The 23,960-nt window shown below is 39.4% G+C and overlaps 1 protein-coding gene across 1 annotated transcript in view; it reads right to left on the minus strand.

The window, feature by feature from the left end:
• LOC131496946 (uncharacterized) overlaps positions 1–23,960 on the minus strand; it is a 120,766-nt gene that overhangs the window by 12,430 nt on the left and 84,376 nt on the right. The window contains exons 27-36 of the mRNA XM_058702823.1: positions 19,085–19,189; positions 18,372–18,425; positions 16,129–16,233; positions 8,554–8,607; positions 7,793–7,897; positions 6,177–6,230; positions 4,992–5,096; positions 2,736–2,789; positions 1,785–1,889; positions 1,184–1,237 (exon numbers count right to left, since the gene is read on the minus strand). Of these exons, the coding sequence (XP_058558806.1) occupies positions 1,184–1,237; positions 1,785–1,889; positions 2,736–2,789; positions 4,992–5,096; positions 6,177–6,230; positions 7,793–7,897; positions 8,554–8,607; positions 16,129–16,233; positions 18,372–18,425; positions 19,085–19,189 (795 nt within the window). The remainder of the gene's footprint in view (positions 1–1,183; positions 1,238–1,784; positions 1,890–2,735; positions 2,790–4,991; positions 5,097–6,176; positions 6,231–7,792; positions 7,898–8,553; positions 8,608–16,128; positions 16,234–18,371; positions 18,426–19,084; positions 19,190–23,960) is intronic.

The raw sequence follows: 23,960 nt of genomic DNA on the forward strand, positions 1-23,960 counted from the left end.
GACAGATGAGATTGATGGAGGACTCTCGCTTTTCAAAAAATTGGGATATAATTGACACATTATATCACTTTCAGGTGTACAACATAATGATTTAGTATTTGTATCTATCGCAACGTGACCACCACAATAAGTCTTGTTAACATCCATCACCATGAAAAGTTGCGAATTCTTTTTCTTGTGGTGAGAACTTTTAAAATCTCTTAGCAATTTTCTTTTTTAAAAAAAATTTTAAATGTTTTTATTTATTTTTGAGACAGAGACAGAACATGAGCAGGGGAGGGGCAGAGAGAGAGGGAGACATAGAATCCAAAGCAGGCTCCAGGCTCTGAGCTGTCAGCACAGAGCCCGACACGGGGCTGGAACTCACGGACTATGATATCATGACCTGAGCCGAAGTCAGACACTTAACTGACAGAGCCACACAGAAGCCCCTATCTCTTAGCAATTTTCAAAGATGCAATATGGTATTGTAACTATAGTCACCATGCTGCACATTATATCCCCATGACTTGACTTAGCAATTTTTTGCAGAATTTTAAAAAATGTTTATTTATTCTGAGAGAGGCACAAGCAAGGGAGGGGCAAAAAGAAAGAGGGAGAGAGGGAATCTCAAGCAGGCTCCATGCTGTCAGCACAGAGCCCGATACGGGGCTTGATCTCACCAACTGGAACTGTGAGATCACGACCTAAGCCGAGATCAAGAGTCAGATGCTTAACTGCCTAAGCTACCCAGGTACCCCTTAGCTTACAACTCTTTTTTCAGTGTTCTAAGTGGGAGAATTGGATAGTTTTCTTGTAGTATTTGATGTTTTGAAAATAATTTCTGATTAAAAACTTAAAAAATTATTGCTTATAACAGAATAGTATAAAGGGTAGAGATAGGATATTTTCCTTAACACCCGTCCAGTGGACTCTGCTTCAGTTTCCCATGAGAGGTGAACAGAGGGGAATAAGTGAGCCCACTCATGGTTGGAAATAGCAACCAGTCTGTACAGTTCTAGCCGGAATACAGTGTTAGAATTTCTATCCTGAAATGTCAATGCACCCAAGAAAAAATGGGGAGTTATGAGTCTAAAACAATGGATCAAAAAATTGGCAAGAAGCAAGGTTGGAACATGTAAAGGCAAATGCTAAGCACGAGGAATTTATTTTTATTTGTGCTTTCACCATGATTCTCACTTACCATTGAGTGCTTTCACACCTTTGAGCAATCTCTTCTTATATACTCTTCCATCAGCTGTAAGACAAGACACGATTAAGAATATAGGTTAAATGAAGGGAAGATTAACAAATAGAGCACAGACAATCCAACATCCATAATCTCAGGGGGGAAAATGCTTCAGATTTGTTGAGGATTTTATTTTATTTTGCCCTCAAGTAAGAATGAAACCAAAGATAAAGCTCTCACTGATGTAAATCTACCTACTGGTTGAATTAAAAACAGTCTTTATCTCCCTATTTCTCCCATTTTCCTTCTTACTCTTACTCCTCTGATTTTCCTCATTTCCTTGGTCAGGATTTAGGTGAAGCAGTGATCCCAGGGTGACAGGATAATGTAGCCTTGATGATGGAGACTAGTGAAAGATGTTGCCAATTTTCAATATTAAAATGTAAGTGACAAGAACAGGATTTCTTCTTTTGTAACACCATGTTTTCTAGATGGGGTTTTACTAGACATAGGCATATATGATTTCAGCACTTTTCATACACAAGCCCATAAATCCAAGTTTCAGAGATGTGCTAAATGCTCACCACGAATGTTCAGAGATGTGCTAAATGCTCACCATGAATGGGCAGAGTTTTCAACAGTTCCTTATTCTCCTCATCGGTCAGTACTAGTCCCATTTGCCTCAGCACATTGTTCAGATTACCCACGTTAACCTTCTCTCCTTTGGAAAGATGAGAATTGTTCATGCATAAGATTTTTTTTTTAATTTTTAAAAATTTTTTTACATTTATTTTTGAGAGACAGAGAGAGACAGAGCACAAGTGGGGGAGGGGCAGAGAGAGAGGGAGACACAGAATCCGAAGCAGGATCCAGGCTCTGAGCCATCAGCAAAGAGCCTGATGCGGGGCTCGAACTCATGAACTGTGAGACAGTGACCTGAGCTGAAGTCGGATGCTCAACTGACTGAGCCACCCAGGCGCCCCGTTCATGCATAAGAATGTTAGGAATGGGCAAATGATTTCAAATTATAGAGAAGATTGCATATTTGGCATAAGTTTAATTAGAAGAGCAAATTGGCAATGAAACTTGTTAATCTATGTAGGTTTAGAGTACATGTGGGCAAATGGATTATGTTCAGAAATAGAATTTATACTTTCAATTCAAGCAAAAGAAAAGTAGATATAATCCCAGATATAAGTCAAATGCCATTATGTTTCCTGAATTATGGGGTCTTTTGACACATATTTCCTGGCTGTCCTACAAGAGCTTCACCTTGAGACTGAAGAGCGTTCACCTATATTTTGGTGGTTTAAACAATGGTGAAGTGGAAAACATTCTTGGTCCAAACTCCATATAATGTAGGCCTATACAGGAAAAATCCCAAATCAAACAGTAAGATTATAAAGCAAACATTTAACCATTAAATTTGTAGGATGGGGGCGGGTCAACTTCGCATGTCAGTAATAGCCTGAAGAGAAAACTACTGTTTTAAAAGCATCTTTTTTTTTCCTGTAAATCATTAAGGTCTTAGTTAATAACGAATTCCCTTTTTACCACTACTTCTTACCTACAAAAGCTTTTGCGTCGTCCATCACCACATTCAAATCAACCATTTTATTCTCTGTAAGAAGAGGCAATTCAGGCAGAGACCAAATCTTAGACTTAGAAAAACGATATGAAAAATTTAAGTCGTAATATAAAAGGTTCAAATTCAGCTGTTTCTCATAATTTTCCTCAGTAACTTTTTAAAGTCAAAATAAGCAAGAACAAAGAGAAAGGTCAAATTGTTAAAGTGAACATCCTCTAATTAATACTACTTGGTAAAAAGTATCCAATGACCCTTAACCCAGAGATTAAGCAGGTTTAATAATACAGTTGATTCTTGAACAACGTGAGGGGTAGGGATGCTGACCCCCTTACAAAGTTGAAAATCCATGTGTAACTTCTGACTCCTCAAAAATTACTAACAGCCTATCGTTGACCACAAGCCTTATCGATAATATAAAATATCAATTAACGCATATTTTGTATGTTCTGTGTATTTACTGTATCCTTACAATAAAGAAAGCTAGAGAAAAGAAAATGTTACTAAAGAAATCATAAGGAAAAGACATTTACAGTGCTGTACTGCAGTGACAGAATTTAAAAAAATGTGCACATAAGTGGATCCACACAAACCCCTGTTGTTCAAGGATCAACTGTAACCCCTTCTAACAGGACTCTCCCTTCCTTCAGACCCAATAAGGAAGCATATTTCAATAGACAAGATAGAATTTGAGGCCTAGATGTCATTTATTTACATGAGTAGCTGACTGTTAAACCCTGACAGAATGCTATCTTCCCACTCTCGAAATTTTGCTTACAGTCCCCACCTCCACCCCTCAGGACAGTGAGCTGTTTGAGAGCAGAGATCATGCCTTAATTTTCTTTGTCCTACCAGGTATAAATTGTTCACTCTCTAGTTCAGTGTTTTGCATCTAGTTTTGTGCTAGCTAAATGAATGAATTCCAGTGGTATAGTAGTCATAATGTTGGATTAGAAAAAATTATTCTTGGGGCGCCTGGGTGGCGCAGTCGGTTAAGCGTCCGACTTCAGCCAGGTCACGATCTCGCGGTCCGTGAGTTCGAGCCCCGCGTCAGGCTCTGGGCTGATGGCTCGGAGCCTGGAGCCTGTTTCCGATTCTGTGTCTCCCTCTCTCTCTGCCCCTCCCCCGTTCATGCTCTGTCTCTCTCTGTCCCAAAAATAAATTAAAAAATGTTGAAAAAAAAAAATTAAAAAAAAAAAAAAAAAGAAAAAATTATTCTTTCCTTTTTTTTTTTCTTTTTGAATGGCCTCAAAATACTCATTGGTAACAATCCCTTTTCTGGTAGGAAACATTTTAAGGGCCCCTAGCTAATATATGGGGACAATGTCACAATTAAATGATTTATAGTGATATTTTTCATGATAAGAAGAGGCTCCAGACAAAATAATGGATAATTACTTAGGGAGAGGGATTCATTCATTCATTCATTCATTCATTCATTCATTCATTCATAGAGCATGCAGGGGAAGGGGAGCGAGAGGGGGAAAGAGAGAGAATCCCAAGCAGACTCTGCACTGTGAGATCATGACCTGAGCTAAAATCAAGAGTCAGACGCTTAACCGACTAAGCCACTCAGGTGCCCCGGAAATTTTAAACTACAAGGTGGGCTCAAACGGTTTTCTTCATTAAGGCCAACTACAGGTAGGGGCAGCAAAGATGTTTGCTGGTGACAGTGGCCTTAGCCACACCTGCCAATCATTAGTGGAGAATGGGAACCCTGAAGTAGGGAAGAAGAATAATTTGTTTATTTTGGTGAGGCATGTGCTGGTTGTGCTGAAAGATGTGCTGTCTGGCTCTCTTACAAGTTGTTTTTCATCAGGCTTTTAATGGAAAGCCACTGGCTCTATGTTGGAATCCAAGAGCCCTCTAATTCAGGACCTTTTAGCCTGGCGCTTACCCCTTAGCCAACTCTTCCTAATGAATTCTACTATTTTTGCCTCCATGGCATTTTTACCCAGCTAAATTGGTCTTATTCAGTCGTTAATGAAACTGTCTTATTTAAAAAAGACATACATGGAAAGGAAGGAAGATGTATGAAAGAAATAAGGAAAAATGGTAACGTCTGTTAGCTCTAGCCAGCGGATACACAGGTATTTGTTACCGTGTTTTCTGCTTTGATAGATGTTTGAAATCTTTCATAAGTTTTTCAAAGAGATTAAAAAATAGGTTTGCCTTCAGAAGCCCTCATATAGAAGCTCTAAGATTTGCTCGAAGTACAGTGGTATCTGAAATACTTACTATCAGTCGGCAGGTGTTTCAGTAAGTCCTGATGGTCCTCTTTCTCAAGCTGAATTCCCATGTTCTTTATAAGGGGGTCCAGGTTACTGATACTGACTTTCTTTCCTTGGGAAAGAAGAGGATGTAAATAATAGAAGTAAGTCCAAGAAGTGGAAGATGCTAGCTTTGAATGTGTATCCACCCTCGGTGGAGAGTGAAACACTGGCCATTTAAATGAACCCAGATAGTCAGTGTTGGAGGTGAGAAGACAAAATGCTCCCTCAGCACTGTGTTGTAACTTTTCATTGAAATAATCATGGAGGTGCCTGGGTGGCTCAGTCGGTTGAGCGTCCGACTTCGGCTCAAGTCACGATCTCACGGTTTGTGAGTTCGAGCCCCATGTCGGGCTCTGTGCTGCCAGCTCAGAGCCTGGAGCCTGCTTCGGATTCTGTGTCTCTCTCTCTTTCTGCCTCTCCCCCACTCAGGCTCTGTCTCTCTCTGTCTTTTTAATGTTTATTTATTTCTGAGGCAGAGAGAGACAGAGCCTGAGTGCGGGAGGGTCAGAGAGAGAGGGAGACAGAGAATCCGAAGCAGGCTCCAGGCTCTGAGCTGGCAGCACAGAGCCCGACATGGGGCTCGAACTCACAAACCGCGAGATCGTGACCTGAGCCGAAGTCAGACGCTCAACCGACTGAGCCACCCAGGTGCCCCTAAAAAATTTTTAAAAAGAAATAATCATGGATGGAAAATTAGATAAGCCTGATGAATTGTGATAATCAGCGTAAATGAAATCAGAATGTCAAACTTGCTGCATATTATTAAGAATAACTTGAGGTAGTTATACCTAAAGAAGAGTGGTAGGTTATGAGCATAAGTTCAGTATCATTAAACCAGTGGAATAATGGGATAGCATGATTCTAATCAGAAATTTAAAAAGGCAGGGGTGCCTGGTGGCTCAGTTGGTTAAGCATCCGACTCTTGATCTTGGCTCAGGTCATGATCTCATGGTCCGTGGAACTGAGCCCCGTGGCAAACTCTTTGTTGATAGTGTGGGACCTGCTTGGGATTCTCTCTCTCCTTTTCTCTCTGCCCCTCTCCAGCTCCCACTCTCCCTCTTTCTCAAAATAAATAAATAAACTTTAAAAAAAGAAAAGAAAGCAAATGCAAAGCCTAATAGATTTTAGCTGCTGTTCTCATGATTCTTACCTTTGAGAAGTTTCACACTATTCAGTAATCTTTTCTTGTACACCTTTCCATCTCCTGTGAGACAGGGGAAAGTTTAAGTCAAAAGAAAAAGGATAAGGAATTCTATAATTTTATAAGACATTTGATATGATTCATCTAGCAATTTATTTATCTCACCTTCAAAGAAGAATAAAAGGAATGCCCTCAATGTGGTCAGTCTATTCCATCACTGGAACCTATGGCAGTAGCTGACGCAGGCTAAAAACACACCCATATAGTTGCCTCTTGTTCTTTTTTTTTTTTTTCTTGAACTGCACTTTGATGCTCTGCCTTTCTCCCTTTTCCTTGCTCGTGCCCTAGGCCCATAAGGTATTCCTCTAAGTCTATGTTTAGCCTGAATGATAGGCCTATAAAGGGATTTTATTAAAAATAATTATCAATCCAAACGGTGGTATACAACAATATTTAAATAAATGTTCTCTAAACAGTTTCCATAAATGGAGAGGAAATTCAACAGGGTCGGAGAACACGGGACATCTGCCAGCCCCACCCATCTCCACAGGTGCTGTCTGTCCCAAAGGGCCCCTTCCTGTGGCAGGAGTGTCTCCAGTGTTGACAGACTCCACAATGCCTGGCATGTATATGCAGTTATCTCCATGACAGCCCATCTTCTCTCTGCGTCTTTGTCCTGCTGTCTCAGAGCCAATGTCCCAATTCTCATAATTGGTTCCTTGAGAGCAATCTAGGGGAATGCTAGACATGGGAAGCGGCCACAGCCTTAGGTGTATGTGGGGAGAATACAGATGGGCATCGGGCATTTGCTGCCCATGGTGCTGCTTCTGCCATCAAGGGGTACCAGCCCCCTCGGTGATGTGTAGGCTTGCTCTTGCTTAGGGGACAAGTGGTGATGGGAGTGTGTATGTGGGAAGAAGGTCTACGTGGAGGTCCATGAGACTGGGCAGGAGACACAGGCGGGGCACAGGCTGGCCTCTAGGGTCTCTAGTGGTGAGCATATGCAGGTGCCCAAGAGGTGGTTTTTGAGGGACTAATTGGATGACTGACCAATCGGATTTGAATACTGACAGTCCCAGCACATGGTTCTGGAGGCACCCTGCTCTCAGGTGTTTATCTTTTAGTTGCTGGATTATGGGGTGTTGGGGAGGCACATTCAGGGGAGCTACAGAGAAGTCAGCTGTGTGGCATTTAAAATATTTAGTCGGGGGGTGGGGCGCCCATGTGGCTCAGTCAGTTGAGCGTCCAACTTTTGATTTTGGCTCACGGTTCCTGGGATTGAGCCCTGCATCAGGCTCTGTGCTGACACCATGGAACCTGCCTGGGATTCTCTCTCTCTCTCTCTCTCTCTCTCTCTCTCTCTCCCCCTCCTCACTCTCTCTCTCTCTCTCAAAATAAATAAATAAAATATAAAAGGTTAAAAAACTATTTAGCAGGGGCCCAGTGACTTGTAAATTTTTCACTTAAAAATTAATCATTTCCAAACTAAAACACAGATGAGAATGGGGTTTCTGTCTGGACTGCATGTTCCTTAGGGGGTTTCTTAGGGCATCAGACAGTTCTCCCCCAGAAGCCCACAGTGCCACATTTCCCTGAGCACCACATGTGGCATGTTATATACTCACCAGAGATTGGCAGAGTTTTTGACAGCATCAACTGCTCTGTTTCAGTGATCTCAATTCCCATGTTTCCCAGTACATTTTTTAAGTCATTGGCTTCCGCCTTTTCTCCTTTGAATAGATGGGAATCGTTTCAGGTGAAAACATTAAGAAATCGAATTATTCTGAATTATGGCGAACATAATCTAGTGCAGCATTATTTCCAACTGCAGGATGAAGTTCAAACACACAAGCTGACTCCAGTCACTAGAGTTATGGTAAAATTCAACACCTGAAAAGTTTCTTTACTCAAAATGAGAAGACAACTCTTCTCTTCTGTGTGGGGGTGAATATAGCATTGAGTAACATGGGGGCAGTGTGATGGTATATAGAACGTGCATAGTCCTACTGGTAATAGCTCTGATAGTGCTTCATGACTTGGACTATGGGGCTGACTGTTCTTAGTGACCATATTCCCTGATGCAAAAACTTCACCTTGAGATTTACTGCGTTCACCTGGATTTTGATTCTTTAAACACCGGAGACATAAACACTGGTAAAAATGTCGAACAAGTTAATACTTCTTTTTGAGAGTGGCCACACTTTTCGTAAATCTCTAATAATCTAAGTTATTGGCAATAAGATGAAAATCATCAATAAATAAGTAAAAGAACAAAGCCAACTTACTAATGATGGATGGAGGGGGCAAAGTACTGCTTTAAAAAGGTACTTCTCTACAAGGCATCAAGATCTCAACTTTGTGATGTCTTCTACAAGTTCTCACTCACCTGTAAAGGCACTGGCTGCTTCCATCAACACAGCCAACTCCACCTTTTCATCTTCTGTAGGAAAATTCAGAATGTAGAATCAGATGAAGATAATGAGACTTGAAAAATTATATACAGTTCTTTTTTTTTTAAGATTAAAAAAATTTTTTAAGTAAACTCTACACCCAGTGGGGGGCTTGAACTCACAACCCCAGGCTCAAGAGTTGCAGGCTCTACCAACTGAGCCAGGCAGGGGCCCCTATATAAAATTCTTAAATGAAGATTTGGTGTATGGAATCCCAGTAATTTTTCATGTTTTCTTCTAAAATTTTTATATTTTCTTTTTAAAAAATATTTTATTTAAAAATTTTCTTTTTTAAATGTTTATTTATTTTGTGTGTGTGTGTGTGTGTGAGAGAGAGAGAGAGAGAGAGGCAGAGAGAGAGAGGGAGACACAGAATCCCAAGCAGGCTCTTCACTGTCAGCCTGATATGGGGCTCAAACTCACGAACTGTGAGCTGAGATCAAGAGCTGGATGCTTAACCTACTGAGCCACCCAGATGCCCCTAAAGATTTTATTTTTTCGGTAGTGCTGCTATGAACATTGAGGTGCATGTGCCCCTTCGAACCAGCATTTTTGTATCCTTTGGATAAATACCTAGTAGTGCAATTGCTGGGTCATAGGGTAGTTCTATTTTTAATTTTTTAAGAAACCTCCGTGCTGTTTTCCAGAGTGGCTACATCAGTTTGCATTCCCACCAACAGTGCAGTAGGGTTCCCCTTTCCCCGCATCCTCACCAAAGATGTGGTATGTATATACAAATGGTATCCTACTCAGTGATGAAAAAGAATGAAATCTTGCCATTTGCAACAACATGGATGGAACTAGAGGGTATTATGCTAAGCTGAATAAGTCAGTCAGAGAAAGACATATCATATGATTTCACTCATGTGGAATTTGATAAACACAACAGATGAACATAGAAGAAGGGAAGGAAATGTAAGATAAAAACAGAGAGGGAGGCAAAACATAAGAGACTCTTAAATACAGAGAACAAACAGGGTTGCTGGAGGGGAAGTGGGTGGGGAGATGGGTTAAATGGGTGATGGGCATTAGGGAGGGCACTTTTTGGGGTTAGCACTGGGCATCATGTAAGAGATGAATCACCGGGTTCTACTTCTGAACCCAAGACTACATTGTATGTTAACTAACTTGAACTTAAATTAAAAAAAAATATTTCATTTTTAAGTAATCTCTATATCCAATGTGGGGCTTTGAACTCACAACCCTGAGATCAAGAGTCATATGCTCTACTGACTGAGCCAGCCAGGCAGGAACATATAATAAAGGAAAGAAGTTTGAGCTTTAAGTATATAACCATTCAATTAATAAAACTTCTTATTTACTTCATAAGCTGTTAAAAATCTTTGGAGTCTTATGGTGAATGGGATGTTTTGTTTGTTTGAAGTCAGCTCCACCCCAGGCAGTTTTCCTTCTTTCAGACCTAGTTCTCTTGCACTAAGTAGAAGCCTGAGACAGGTTAGAGCAACAGTTCTCAAAGTGTGGTCCAAGGACCTTTGGAGTCACCCAATACCCTTTGCATTTTACACTTGTGACATTTGCACTGATGGTGCAAAAGTAGTAGTGGGTAAAATTGCTGACATCTTTGCATGCATTGAGGCAACAAACAGCACTAGCCACCATTGTGTTCATCACTGTACATGCTTGTAGTAAATGGATGTCAGTTTCACTTAAGTGTTCTTGATGGTTCAGCAAAAGGTGTTAGTTTTATTAAATCTGAACCCTTGAGAACACATCTTTTTAATATTCTGTATAGTGAAATGAGAAGTTTGTAGAAAGCATGTCAGTTGCATACTAAAATAGAATGATTTCTTACAGAAAAGGTAAGAATTGGTGTGATTGAGTCTCAAGAAAACCAGCTGCCTTTTTTTTTAATGTTTATTTATTTTTGAGACAGAGTGTAAAAGCAGGGGAGAGTTAGAGAGAGAGGGAGACACAGAATCCGAAGCAGCCTCCAGTCTCTGAGCAGTCAGCACAGAGCCTGATGTGGGGCTCGAACTCGCAGACTGTGAGATCATGACCTGAGACCAACCGACTGAACCACTCAAGCACCCCCAAACTAGCTGCTGTTTCATGGATCACCATTTTTGCTTGAGAAAATGGACAAAATTTACTTTGGTACTTGGGAAGCATCTACTTGTAAAGGAACAGAGTAAACCTGTTAATTTAAGAAAACAATTGACAGTAGATGTTTTAATGGTAGAGTTCAAATTTTCAAACACAAGTTTGAATTTAGGAAACCTTGTATTTACACGATGACTTGATAGATTCCCAATACTGAGCACTCTTCTGATTAGATTGGTGACAATATTAACAAATATCATTTTTTATATTGAATAATGAAATGTGCCAGTATTTGGAAGATCTGTATAACTCAGTGAACCACTATTTTCCAAATGACCAAAACGTGATGTTACAAATATCCATGCATGGGTAACAGATTAAAGTGTAAGACAGACCAACAGATTTTTAATGTAACCAAGTCTAAAAAGTTCATTTATATGATTTCTGATCCTATATTGCCACTAAACTTTAAGAAGCTACCACTTGTTGAGTTTTGGGATAATATCAAAGAAGAATATCCACAATTATCTGAAGAGGCTATTGAAATACTCCTTCCTTTGCCAACTACATACATCTATGTGAGGCCAGATTGTCTTTATATACTCCAACTGAAACAACATATCCCAATAGATTTAATGCAGAAGCAGATAGGAGAAAGCAGACAGATGTAAAACTGACATATAAATATGTAAAACAGTACCCCTCTTCTCACTAAATTTTTTGTTTTATTTTGGAAAAATACATTTTTCTTTTTTTTATTAAATTTTTTTTTAATGTTTTATTTACTTTTGAGAGAGAGAGAGGCGGAGTATGAGCGGGGGAGGGGCAGAGAGAGAGGGAGACACAGAATCCGAAGTAGGCTCCAGGTTCTGAGCTGTCAGCACAGAGCCCGACGTGGGGCTTGAACCCACCAACTGTGAGATCATGACCTGAGCTGAAGTCGGATGCTTAAACGACTGAGCCACCCAGGTGCCCCAGAAAAATACATTTTTCAAAAAATGTTTTTTATTTAACATGTAATAGATTTATTATTTTTAAAGTGAATTAATGCATAATTTTAAAATGTGCTCTAATTTCTAATACAATTAACATTAATAGGTAGATATAATCAAAATCAGAAAAGCTCTTTATGTTTTAAAAAGTTTTTATTTTACTTCCAGTTAGTTAACACACAGTGCTATGTTAGTTTCAAGTACAATATAGTAGTTCAACGCTTCCATATATTACCCTGTGCTTATCACAAGTGCCCTCCTTAATCCTCATCACTTATTTAGCCCATCTCCTTGTCCACCTCCCCTCTGGTTAACTATCAGTTTGTCCTCTGTAACTTAGAGTCTGTTTCTTGCTTCGTCTCCTTCTCTCTTATTTTTTTCCCCTTTGCTTGTTTGTTTTGTTTCTTAAATTCCGCATATGAGTAAAATCATATGATATTTGTCTTTCTGTAACTGACTTATTTCACTTAGCATTATACGCTCTAGTTCCATCCATGTCATTGCAAGTGGCAAGATTTCATTCCTTTTCTAATGGCTGAATAATATTCCACTGTATGTTTATATATACAACATCTTTTTTATTTGTTCCTCTATCAGCGGACATTTAAGCTGCTTCCATATCTTGGCTATTGTAAATAATACTGCAATAAACATTGGGGAGCATGTATCCATTTGAATTAGTGTTCTTGTATTCTTTGGGTAAATAGCCAGTAGCACAATTAAAGGAATGTATTTAAAACTCAGGACCTTATGGAGGGGCCAAGATGGCAGAACCGCATGGAAGTTCTCGGCTTCTCTTGTCCCTGAAATGCACCTAGATCAGCACCAAACCATTTTGCACACCTAGAAAATTGATCTGAGATCAACACAACAATCTGTACAACTTGAGCCACAGAACTCAGCAGGTACGAGGCACAGAGAGGTGAACTGGGGGAGAGAGAAGCCACGGAGGGTAGGGAGCTATTTTTGCAGAGGGAGGACGGAGAAAAGGGGAGAGTGCAGGAAAAGCACTCCCCACAAAAGTAGCTAGAGAGAAACTGTGGAAACACCCACAAGTGACTGAGCAAGAAAGGGAGAAAGGAGAAAGGAGAGGGTTTCAATACCATTAGGACTCCATAAACAGGGGAGAGCAGAGTCAGAAATTCCGCAGCTCAATAACTGGTGGTGCTCTGGTGGGAAGGGTGAATCCCCAAGAGCAGGCAGCGAGGTCCAAGGGGTGTGAGAGCCACAAGGGGAGAAGCGGTTCCACTGCTAGAAGGACATTTGGTAGAGGCCATGCAGCTTCCTCACAGGGAAAGGTCCCAGTGGACCCTGGAGAACAGCCACATTTGCTGCTATTGGAACAAAGATGCTAGGGTATGATCACACAACCTTTTTCTGGAACAAGCAGGCACCTGGCCATAATCTGTGAACCTCTGCAATAGTGCAACCCCACAAACGTTCCGGGGGGCAAGTCAGGACCCCGCTATTGCCTGGCAAGACCCTCCCCCAGAGGGTCGGAGCAGGTCCAAGCTGCAGGGCTCTCAGAAGTGAGGGGTTTGGAAACAGCCCCATATGAGATTTAATTCAGGAGGGAGGTGCCACCTGGCAGGCTGATACTTGGACACAGATAGTGTAGAAGTGGGGAGCGGATGGAAGCTGGAGATAAAGGAGGGGTGCTTGATCGCTGCTTGGTGACAGCGCAGAGTTCTGGTAAGAGAGACAGGGAAGCTGAGTGACCCCATTTTCACCTTTCCAACGCACGCGCGCCCCCCAAACCAATCCACCCCAGTAAGCTAAGCAGCACCGCCTAGTGGAGAATGGAGCCATTGCACCAAGCCCCATCCACTGCGCCAACTAAGCTGAGGCCCTAGAAGACCACCACAAGTCTCTCTGCCTGCTTGGTGTATGGACCATAAAGTGCTTCACAGTTAGACTTCAAGGGGAAACTGGATGTAATTTCAGGCAGATTTCATTCTGCTCACTGGTCCATCTATTGATTCTTTTTTTCTCTCTTTTTTCCTTTTTTTTTCTTTTCTTATTCTTGGATACAGAAAGAGAAAACATTTATTTTTATTTTCTGTTTTTAATTTAAAAATTTTTACTTAAAAAAAATTTTTTTGTAAATTTTTAAAATTGTATTTTACTTCATTTCATTTTATCCTATTTTATCGTATACATTTAAAAATTATATTTTCTTTTTTTTTCTTTTCTTTCCCTTTTTTCTTTAGTCTATCAAGCTTCTTTCAACAACCAGATCAAAATACACATAGGATCTAACTTCCTTTGTTTGATTTTTTGTGTCATTTTTAATTTTTTAATTAAAAAATTATTTACTTCTAATTTAGTTTTATTTTTTTAAATTTACATCCAAGTTAGTTATCATATAGTGCAACAACGATTTCAGGAATAGATTTCTTAATGCCCCTTACCCATTTAGCCCATCTCCCCTCCCATAACCCTTCCAGTAATCCTCTGTTTGTTCTCCATTTTTAAAGAGTTTCTTACGTTTGTCCCCTGCCCTGTTTTTATATTATTTTTGCTCCCCTTTCCTTGCGTTCATCTGTTTTGTGTCTTAAGTTCCTCATATGAGTGAAGTCATATGATTTTTGTCTTTCTCTGACTAATTTCGCTTAGCATAATACCCTCTAGTTCCTTCCATGCTGCAAATGGCAACATTTCATTATTTTTGATTGCCGAGTAATACTCCATTATGTACATATACCACATCTTTACCCATTCATCCATCGATGGACACTTGGGCTCTTTCCATGCTTTGGCTATTGTTGACAGTGCTGTTATAAATGTTGGTGTGCATGTGCCCCTTCGAAACAGCATACCTGTATCCCTGGATAAATACCTAGTAGTACAATTGCTGGGTCATAGGGTAGTTCTATTTTTAATTTTTTAGGAACCTCCATGCTGTTTTCCACAGTGGCTGCACCAGCTTGCATTCCCACCAACAATGCAAAAGAGATCCTCTTTCTCCACATTCTTGCCAACATCTGTTGTTGCCCGAGTTGTTAATGTTAGCCATTCTGACAGGTGTGAGGTGGTATCTCATTATGGTTTTGATTTGTATTTCCCAGATGATGAGTGATATTGAGTATTTTTTCATGTGTCGGTTGGCCATTTGTCTTCTTTGGAAAAGTGTCTAGTCATGTCTTTTGCCCATTTCTTTACTGGATTATTTGTTTTTTGGGTGTTGAGTTTGATAAGTTCTTTATAGATTTTGGATACTAACCCTTTATCTGATATGTCATTTGCAAATATCTTCTTCGATTCTGTCGGTTGCCTTTTAGTTTTGCTGATTGTTTCCTTCATTGTGCAGAAGTTTTTATTTTGATCAGGTCACAATAGTTCATTTTTGCTTTTGTTTCCCTTGCCTCTGGAGACATGTTGAGTTAAGAAGTTGCTACGGCCAAGATCAAAGAGGTTTTTGCCTGCTTTCCCCTCGAGGATTTTGATGGCTTTCTGTCTTACATTTAGGTCTTTCATCCATTTTGAGTTTATTTTTGTGTATGGTGCAAGAAAGTGGTCCAGGTTCATTTTTCTGCATGTTGCTGTCCAGTTTTCCCAGCACCACTTGCTGAAGAGACTGTCTTTATTCATTGGATATTCTTTCCTGCTTTGTCAAAGATTAGTTGGCCATATATTTGTGGGTCCATTTCTGGGTTCTCTATTCTGTTTCATTGATCAGAGTGTCTGTTTTTGTGCCAGTATGAAAACATTTTTTTAAATGTTTATTTATTTTTGAGAGAGAGAGACAGAGTGTGAGCAGGGGAGGGGCAGAGAGAGAGGGAGACACAGAACCTGAAGCAGGCTCTGGGCTCTGAGCTGTCAGCACGATGTGGGGCTTGAACCCATGAACCATGAGATCATGACCTGAGCTGAAATTGGACACTCAACTGACTGAGCCACTCAGGTGCCCAATTCAGTTATGTTCTAAACATTTTTGTCTTCATTCTGCTCCTTTTTCTGTTTCTCCTCCCACTCTTACCTTTGTGTGTGTGTGTGCGTGTGTGTGTGTGTGTGTGTGTGTGTGTGTGTGTGTGGCAATCATATAAGCTATGAACCTCTGCTTCACACTTCTAGTACCTCTCTCCCCTTCACCTACCACATCGCCTGCCCCTTTATCAATCCTGCCCGTTTATCACCATGTAGTTCCTTAATACTCTTATCATCTGGACCTTGGCAGCAACATCTAAATTGCATCTCTGCCCCTGATTTTTCTCTCCCCAGCATGTGTTTCCTCACTGCTTTCAGAGTAGACTAGTCATTATCTACTGGAAAAAGGTTTCTGTCCTTCCTCCCTCCCTTTCTTCATCCCTTCCTCCCTCTCTCCCTTTATTTATTTATTTTTAAGTAGGCCCCACACCCAACATGGGGCTTGAACTCATGACTCTGAGATCAAGAGTTTCATGCACTACCAACTAAGCCAGCCAGGTGCCCCAGGATAAATATATCTTAAATACTCACCAATAACTGGTAGGTGGGTTTTCAGGTCCTGGATTTCTTTTTCTTCATGTCTGAACCCAATACTTTGTAGAACATTTTTTATGTTACCAACATTGACTCTTCCTCCTTAATAAAAACAAGAAAAAGTAGATAAGGATGTCACACAATGAAAAATGCAGGCCATCAACCCTATCTAGAAATGAAAGCACAAAGAAGCTCTTTATAGCAAGTTGTGTGGGAGTCAGGGACAAAACATGACCCCATAACTAAACTTCTGAGAGAAGTTTATACAAGGGAGAAGAAATGTAAAGGAGGAGGAGTTTGGCAAATGGTAAATTAGGCAAGGACAACAATCAAATCATGTTATTCTAGACAAAGGATTTGAAACTTGCTACAGTAATAAATTACCTTCTTCTTTTTTTCTTTTTTTTTTTTATAAATTTTTTTTAATGTTTATTTTTGAGACAGAGAGAGACAGAGCATGAACGGGGGAGGGCCAGAGAGAGAGGGAGACACAGAATCCGAAGCAGGCTCCAGGCTCTGAGCTGTCGGCACAGAGCCCGACGCGGGGCTCGAACTCACAGACCGCGAGATCATGACCTGAGCAGAAGTCGGACGCTTAACCGAATGAGCCACCCAGGCGCCCCAAATTACCTTCTTAATATAATTACACATAAGGAAAAACTAGTTAAGGAGGCAGAATAACTGGAAACAATAGTTTTTTTTTTTTTATCAAATCACCATAAAATATGAGGATTTACAGATAGTGTATACGTTTCAGATGAGTCAAATAATAAATGAAGAAAGTGAAATCTTAGGAAAACAAGAATAAAGTGTATATAATTTTTTATATGCTGTGTAGATAGTAAATACTTTTGAAATACAAAAAAAAAGAAGTCACAGGAGGAATGACTGATATAATCAAATTCATAAAATGAAAAACGTCTATGTGTAAAAATACAACATAATGGACAGAGAGTAGATTGTTGGTTGCTTAAGTTTGGGAAGGTTGTGGAGAACGAGGAGTGACGACTAATGGGTATAGTATTTTTGGGGGGTGATCAAAATGTTCTAAATTGATTTTGATGATGTTTGAGCAGCTCTGTTAATATACTAAAAACCATTGAATTATACACTTTAAATGGGTGAATTGCATGGTATACAAATTATATTTCAATAAACTATTATAAAACATATGACATAACAAAGCAAAAAAGTATTTTCTGTAGCTATGACAATTGTGCTAATATCTTTAATTTATAAAGAGGCCATTCAAATTAGGAGGAAAAAGCTTGGATTCTGATAGGATAATGGGCAAAAGACAGGAACAAGTAATTAAAAGACCAAAAGACATAATGACATAAAAATAATTTCAACTTCATTGATAATAAAAACATCAAAGCAATGATTAGATTCCATTTCTCATTTATCAAATTGGCAAGGATCAAAAAATGTGACAATAAACTGTTGTGGCAAGGGGATAATGGTAACCAGTAGTCTTATCCACTCATATATATTACAGCCTTAACCATGTTAAGATTTACTGGATTTACTAGAAAAATCTATCCAAAGAAACTGACTTAAAGTTGGACAAAGATCACAGATGTATAAGAGCAAACCATTGGAGACTATGTAAATAAATGTTCAACAAGATAAAAATGACTAAGTAAATCATAAATACAACTTGATGTATAGTCATTAAAAATGATGTTCATAAAAAATTTTAGGGGCGCCTGGGTGGCTCAGTCGGTTGGGCGTCCGACTTCCGCTCAGATCATGATCTCACAGTTTGTGAGTTTGAGCCCCGGGTCAGGCTCTGTGCTGACAGCTCAGAGCCTGGAGCCTGCTTCAGATTCTGTGTCTCCCTCTCACTCTGCCCCTCCCCCAGTCTCTCTCTCTCTCTAAAGAATAAATAAACATTAAAGAAAATTTTTTTAATGACATGGAATTCTTACACTATAATTTTAGGATTAAGTGTAGGATACATAAAATATACAGTAAGAGTTTAATTATCTGTACACCTGTATACACAGAAAAAAAGAATAGTGATAACTATAATAAAAAAGGTGAATATCACCTGGGGTTATGGGTAATTGCATTTTTTTCCGTATGTTAGTTTATATATTCCAGCTCAAATACCCGACACAGAGGAGACACTTGGATATTTGTTGAATAAATGCATAATTTCCTGATTATTTATATTATCAGCAAAAACAGTTACAACAGTCTGATATTTTATTGTCCTTATCCTTTTCCTTACTCACCTTTGAAGGACTTCACACCCTCTAGTAATTCTTTCTCAAACACCTTTTTATCAGCTGTAAGATAAAACATAATTGAGTTTTTGACGGTTCACGGAAATTAAAGTGTTTACTTTCAGGAAGGGGAAATTTAGAAATTTATCACAATTCATTCTCAATGAAATGCAGAACTCTGTATTGATACCCTATCTCTGGGCAGAATACAAGGCTATTGTTAGTGGTACTCCAGTTTGCTAAAATGCACACAGCTTTTTCTTTCTCGTTATCTCCTCACAATTTGGTTTCATTTTTTCTTTCTTCATCTTTCCTGCCCTTCTGCCCTTTCATCTTCTTCCAGCTTAGACCTTAGATTTTTTCCCCAAAGGGACAAAAGAACTTGTTTGTCCTGTAATGGGACCTCTGACTGTAGAGGTCCCAGTTTACTAGACCAAAATCTAAATGAAAGAACAATATTTTTTAAAATGCTAGGATTGAGTCTTTTAAAAAAACATAGTTTTAATTGACATAAAATGTTTCAAACAGTAGAATTTCTAACACAAAACTTTAAAACAAAGCTTCTGTGCAGTTTTGAGGACTTGAAGAGACCTGGTCACTGCAGACATGGTCCCTGTTTGTCCAGAATTTAGGATAGTGCCATGAACACAACAGATCTTCAATAAATGTTTGTTGAATGAATAAATTTTTAGGTATCAGTAAAGTAGAACTTCAATGCTTACCAGAAACTGGCAGGGTTTTCAGAAACTTTTTATTTTCCTTATTTGTGATCTCTATTCCCATGTTTTTCAGAACATTTTTCAGGTCCTCAGTAGGAATCTTCTCTCCTTTAGAAAGACATACATATACATAAGGAAACATCCTTCCCAGGTTCAGTGGGTAAGAACTAGGCATAATCAAGCTTGGTTTAGCTCTTCAGAATCAAGGAGGTAAGAAAATCTTCTCTTAACCTAATCTTCTTCAATGATAATATCTATCTTCAATGATAGATCTATCTTCAATGATAATATCATATATAATAGGTGAAACAGGGATTGTACAACTTCTCAGTAATTTAGATGTGTTTGATGACTAATAATTCAACCACTAATATAACATCTGTATTCTTTTCTTTCTTTTTTTCCCTCTTCTTCTACACTTTTCTCCTTACCCTCCTCTGGGCCTCCCTGCCCCCTTCCCTTTCCTCTTCTTTTACCTGAATTATTGGGCTAGTTTTAAAAATGACAATAAAAGCTGGTTCTCTATTAAAATTTCCAGTAAATCTGAGTAAATTTATATTTACATTGTTACACTGTAAGCTGGGCCTATGAGAATAGGGAGATAGATTTGAAATCACATATTTAAAAATCTACTGAAGACAAGAGAAAACAAAAAAGCCATAAGAACAAGAAATCAGGGGAAAAATAGGCTAATTTGAAAAGGAACTAAAACAATATCTAGAAATAAAAATGTAGTTATTGTGGGGCGCCTGGGTGGCGCAGTCGGTTAAGCGTCCGACTTCAGCCAGGTCACGATCTCGCGGTCCGTGAGTTCGAGCCCCGCGTCAGGCTCTGGGCTGATGGCTCGGAGCCTGGAGCCTGTTTCCCATTCTGTGTCTCCCTCTCTCTCTGCCCCTCCCCCGTTCATGCTCTGTCTCTCTCTGTCCCAAAAAATAAATAAAAAACATTGAAAAAAAAAATTAAAAAAAAAATGTAGTTATTGAAATTAAAACCCCAATGGATAAATAGTATGAGACACAGTTGTAGAAACAGTGAGCTAGAAGAGAGGTTTAAGAAAAGACAAAAACATAAAATAAGGAAAATATGAAAAGAAAGAAATGAAGAGCAAATGAGAAGGTTCAACATACATGTAATTGGAGTTTCTAAAAATGAGAAAAGAGCAAAAAAAAAAGAAGCAATATTTGAAACATAAGGGCTGAGAGTTTCCAAAACTTGATGAGAGGCATGAATGTTCAGTTTTAGGAATCATAAGTTCCAAGCAGGAAAAAAGGAAAAGAAGTCCACACTTGGCCACATAATAATGAGAATTTCAAAGATAGAGATAAGAGTGATAAGATGAAGAAGATATAAAGAAATGGAAAGACATTCCCTGCTCATGGATTGGAAGAATAAATACTGTCAAAATGTCAATACTATCCAAAGCTATCTACACATTCAATGCAATCCCAATCAAAATTGCACCAGCGTTCTTCTCGAAACTAGAACAAGCAATCCTAAAATTCATATGGAACCACAAAAGGCCCCGAATAGCCAAAGTAATTTTGAAGAAGAAGACCAAAGCAGGAGGCATCACAATCCCAGACTTTAGCCTCTACTACAAAGCTGTAATCCTCAAGACAGCATGGTATTGGCACAAAAACAGACACATAGACCAATGGAATAGAATAGAAACCCCAGAACTAGACCCACAAACGTATGGCCAACTCATCTTTGACAAAGCAGGAAAGAACATCCAATGGAAAAAAGACAGTCTCTTTAACAAATGGTGCTGGGAGAACTGGACAGCAACATGCAGAAGGTTGAAACTAGACCACTTTCTCACACCATTCACAAAAATAAATTCAAAATGGATAAAAGACCTGAATGTGAGACAGGAAACCATCAAAACCCTAGAGGACAAAGCAGGAAAAGACCTCTCTGACCTCAGCCGCAGCAATTTCTTACTTGACACATCCCCAAAGGCAAGGGAATTAAAAGCAAAAATGAACTATTGGGACCTCATGAAGATAAAAGCTTCTGCACAGCAAAGAAAACAATCAACAAAACTAAAAGGCAGCCAACGGAATGGGAAAAGATACTTGCAAATGACATATCGGACAAAGGGCTAGTATCCAAAATCTATAAAGAGCTCACCAAACTCCACACCTGAAAAACAAATAACCCAGTGAAGAAATGGGCAGAAAACATGAATAGACACTTCTCTAAAGAAGACATCCGGATGGCCAACAGGCACATGAAAAGATGTTCAACGTCGCTCCTCATCAGGGAAATACAAATCAAAACCACACTCAGATATCACCTCACACCAGTCAGAGTGGCCAAAATGAACAAATCAGGAGACTATAGATGCTGGCGAGGATGTGGAGAAACAGGAACCCTCTTGCACTGTTGGTGGGAATGCAAATTGGTGCAGCCACTCTCGAAAACAGTGTGGAGGTTCCTCAGAAAATTAAAAATAGACCTACCCTATGACCCAGCAATAGCACTGCTAGGAATTTACCCAAGGGATACAGGAGTACTGATGCATAGGGGTACTTGTACCCCAATGTTTATAGCAGCACTCTCAACAATAGCCAGATTATGGAAAGAGCCTAAATGTCCATCAACTGATGAATGGATAAAGGAATTGTGGTTTATATACACAATGGAGTACTACGTGGCAATGAGAAAGAATGAAATATGGCCCTTTGTAGCAACGTGGATGGAACTGGAGAGTGTGATGCTAAGTGAAATAAGCCATACAGAGAAAGACAGATATCATATGGTTTCAGTCTTATGTGGATCCTGAGAAACTTAACAGAAACCCATGGGGGAGGGGAAGGAAAAAAAAAAGAGTGGGAGAGAGCCAAAGCATAAGAGACTGTTAAAAACTGAGAACAAACTGAGGGTTGATGGGGGGTGGGAGGGAGGGGAGGGTGGGTGATGGGTATTGAGGAGGGCACCTTTTGGGATGAGCACTGGGTGTTGTATGGAAACCAATTTGACAATAAACTTCATATATTGAAAAAAAAAGAGTGATAAGAGAAAAAGAGATTAACTATAAATAAACAATGAAAACTTATAGTTGATTTTTAACAGCAAAAAAAGAGGTCACAGAACAGTGGATAAATGAATCTATCATCTTTCTGTCTAATATTCATATGTATTTTCTTCTTTCTCCTTTTTTTCCCTTTTAAATTTAAATATGACTTTTTATTATAGGTTAACTTTACAAGATAGTCTTTAGGTTACAGAATATTCAGATGGGACTGTAACGAAATTTGAGAATTAACATAGCCCAGAGATAGTATGACTGTCTCCCAGAGATAGACTCCTGGAACTTTGCTTCTCCTAATTCTGGTAAGAGAATGAGAACACCTTCATTTGTAGGAAGGACAGTTGCATCTTATTTGTTGGAAACAAAGAGTTGTTTTGTTGTCATATGGAAGTTAAGTTCAAACATATGTAGAAGAGTCCATAGCTGAGTAGCCAGAGGGGTAGACTATTTCAGCTGTTTAGTTATTATCTCTCAGTCCCAACTCTACCCTTCTAATCTCTGCTTTGTGATGCTGAGGCTGGGACTTGGTAGACCATGTTTCTGTTTTGCTAGCTGGTTCCATATTGAACTCTGCCAATGAGTGGATGGGGGGAGTGGTAGAGAAACAGAGAGACTGAAAGACTGCCCAATGAAGTTCCTTCCTGTGGTAATAAATGAATACAGTTTTCAATTTTTCAACCTTGTGGAACCAGTTTCATTACACTCGTCAGAGATACGCACGTCAGACTTCAGAGTTCTAAGGTAGAATGATAATCTGTAACTCTAGACATAGTCAAAGCATGAGTCAAGGCTGAGTGTAAAACAAAGACATTTTCAGAGAATAACCCTTGTTGAAATTACTAAGAAGTATGTACTTCAGGAAGAATGAAACTGAACCCAAAAAAGAGAAGTAAAAAGCAATGGTGAACAAAGAAAGTAAGTGTATTTAAGTTTTGCAAAAGATCAGATTTAAATTGCTCTGCCCTTGCTTGCAATATACTCACTTGGCAAAAGCTCAGTCCTGTTTAAATACAAGTTTGTGCTTACGCTGTGCCCGCAGGCAGGTAGCTGAACTAGAGCTGGAGTCAACTGTGCTGACTGTTCTCACTTTAAATGGATGATCGTGAACCTCAGGTGAGTCCTTAATTCGGTTGGGCAACCACACTACACTTTGCTAGTGTATTAACTTTCCTCCTTTTCTAGATGACTACTTCATATCTCTTCTTTTCAAACTCCCACTTCCTCTTCTTCCATTTGATCGTATCTTCTTTTATGTCTTTAATTAAAAAAAAAACAACAACAAAGCCTTCTCTTGATGTCACTTTCACCAATTTACTTGCCTCGTTGTTCCACCTCTTTGCTTCCCCTGGCAGCAATATTTCTCAGATATTCACAATGCTTCTAAATGCTATCTTCCCATTTTCTCTTAAACTCACTTCAGTCGGCCTTCTTTCCACCCTCACTACCTGATAATTTTCTTCTTTGTATCATTAATGGTAGTTGATGATTTGAGATCACTATTGCAGCTATACGCAATGGTCAGTTCTCAGGTCTTATCTTACTTGAACTACTGACCTATTTCACTGTTGATCTGCCCTCCTGGCTGATACTTCTACAAGCTGCTGTAGATGCACTGATCACGTCTCTTCAACCCTTACCATTTTAATGTATGCTAGCCCAAGTTTCGGTTGTTGGCATCTCTTTATCTGAGGGATTTCTTTGGTTGCAGAGTTCACTCTGCCTATGCTCAACTGGCTGGAAATACAAGTGGAATAATATTGCCTCCCTCTCCTTGAGCAGTTACCAACCAATGACTGATAGGAGTTGATATAAAAACCTAGCTCTCCCACTCCCCCTGAGGCT

Source organism: Neofelis nebulosa, chromosome 16 (genome assembly GCF_028018385.1).
Source record: "Neofelis nebulosa isolate mNeoNeb1 chromosome 16, mNeoNeb1.pri, whole genome shotgun sequence".
Lineage (NCBI taxonomy): Eukaryota > Metazoa > Chordata > Mammalia > Carnivora > Felidae > Neofelis > Neofelis nebulosa.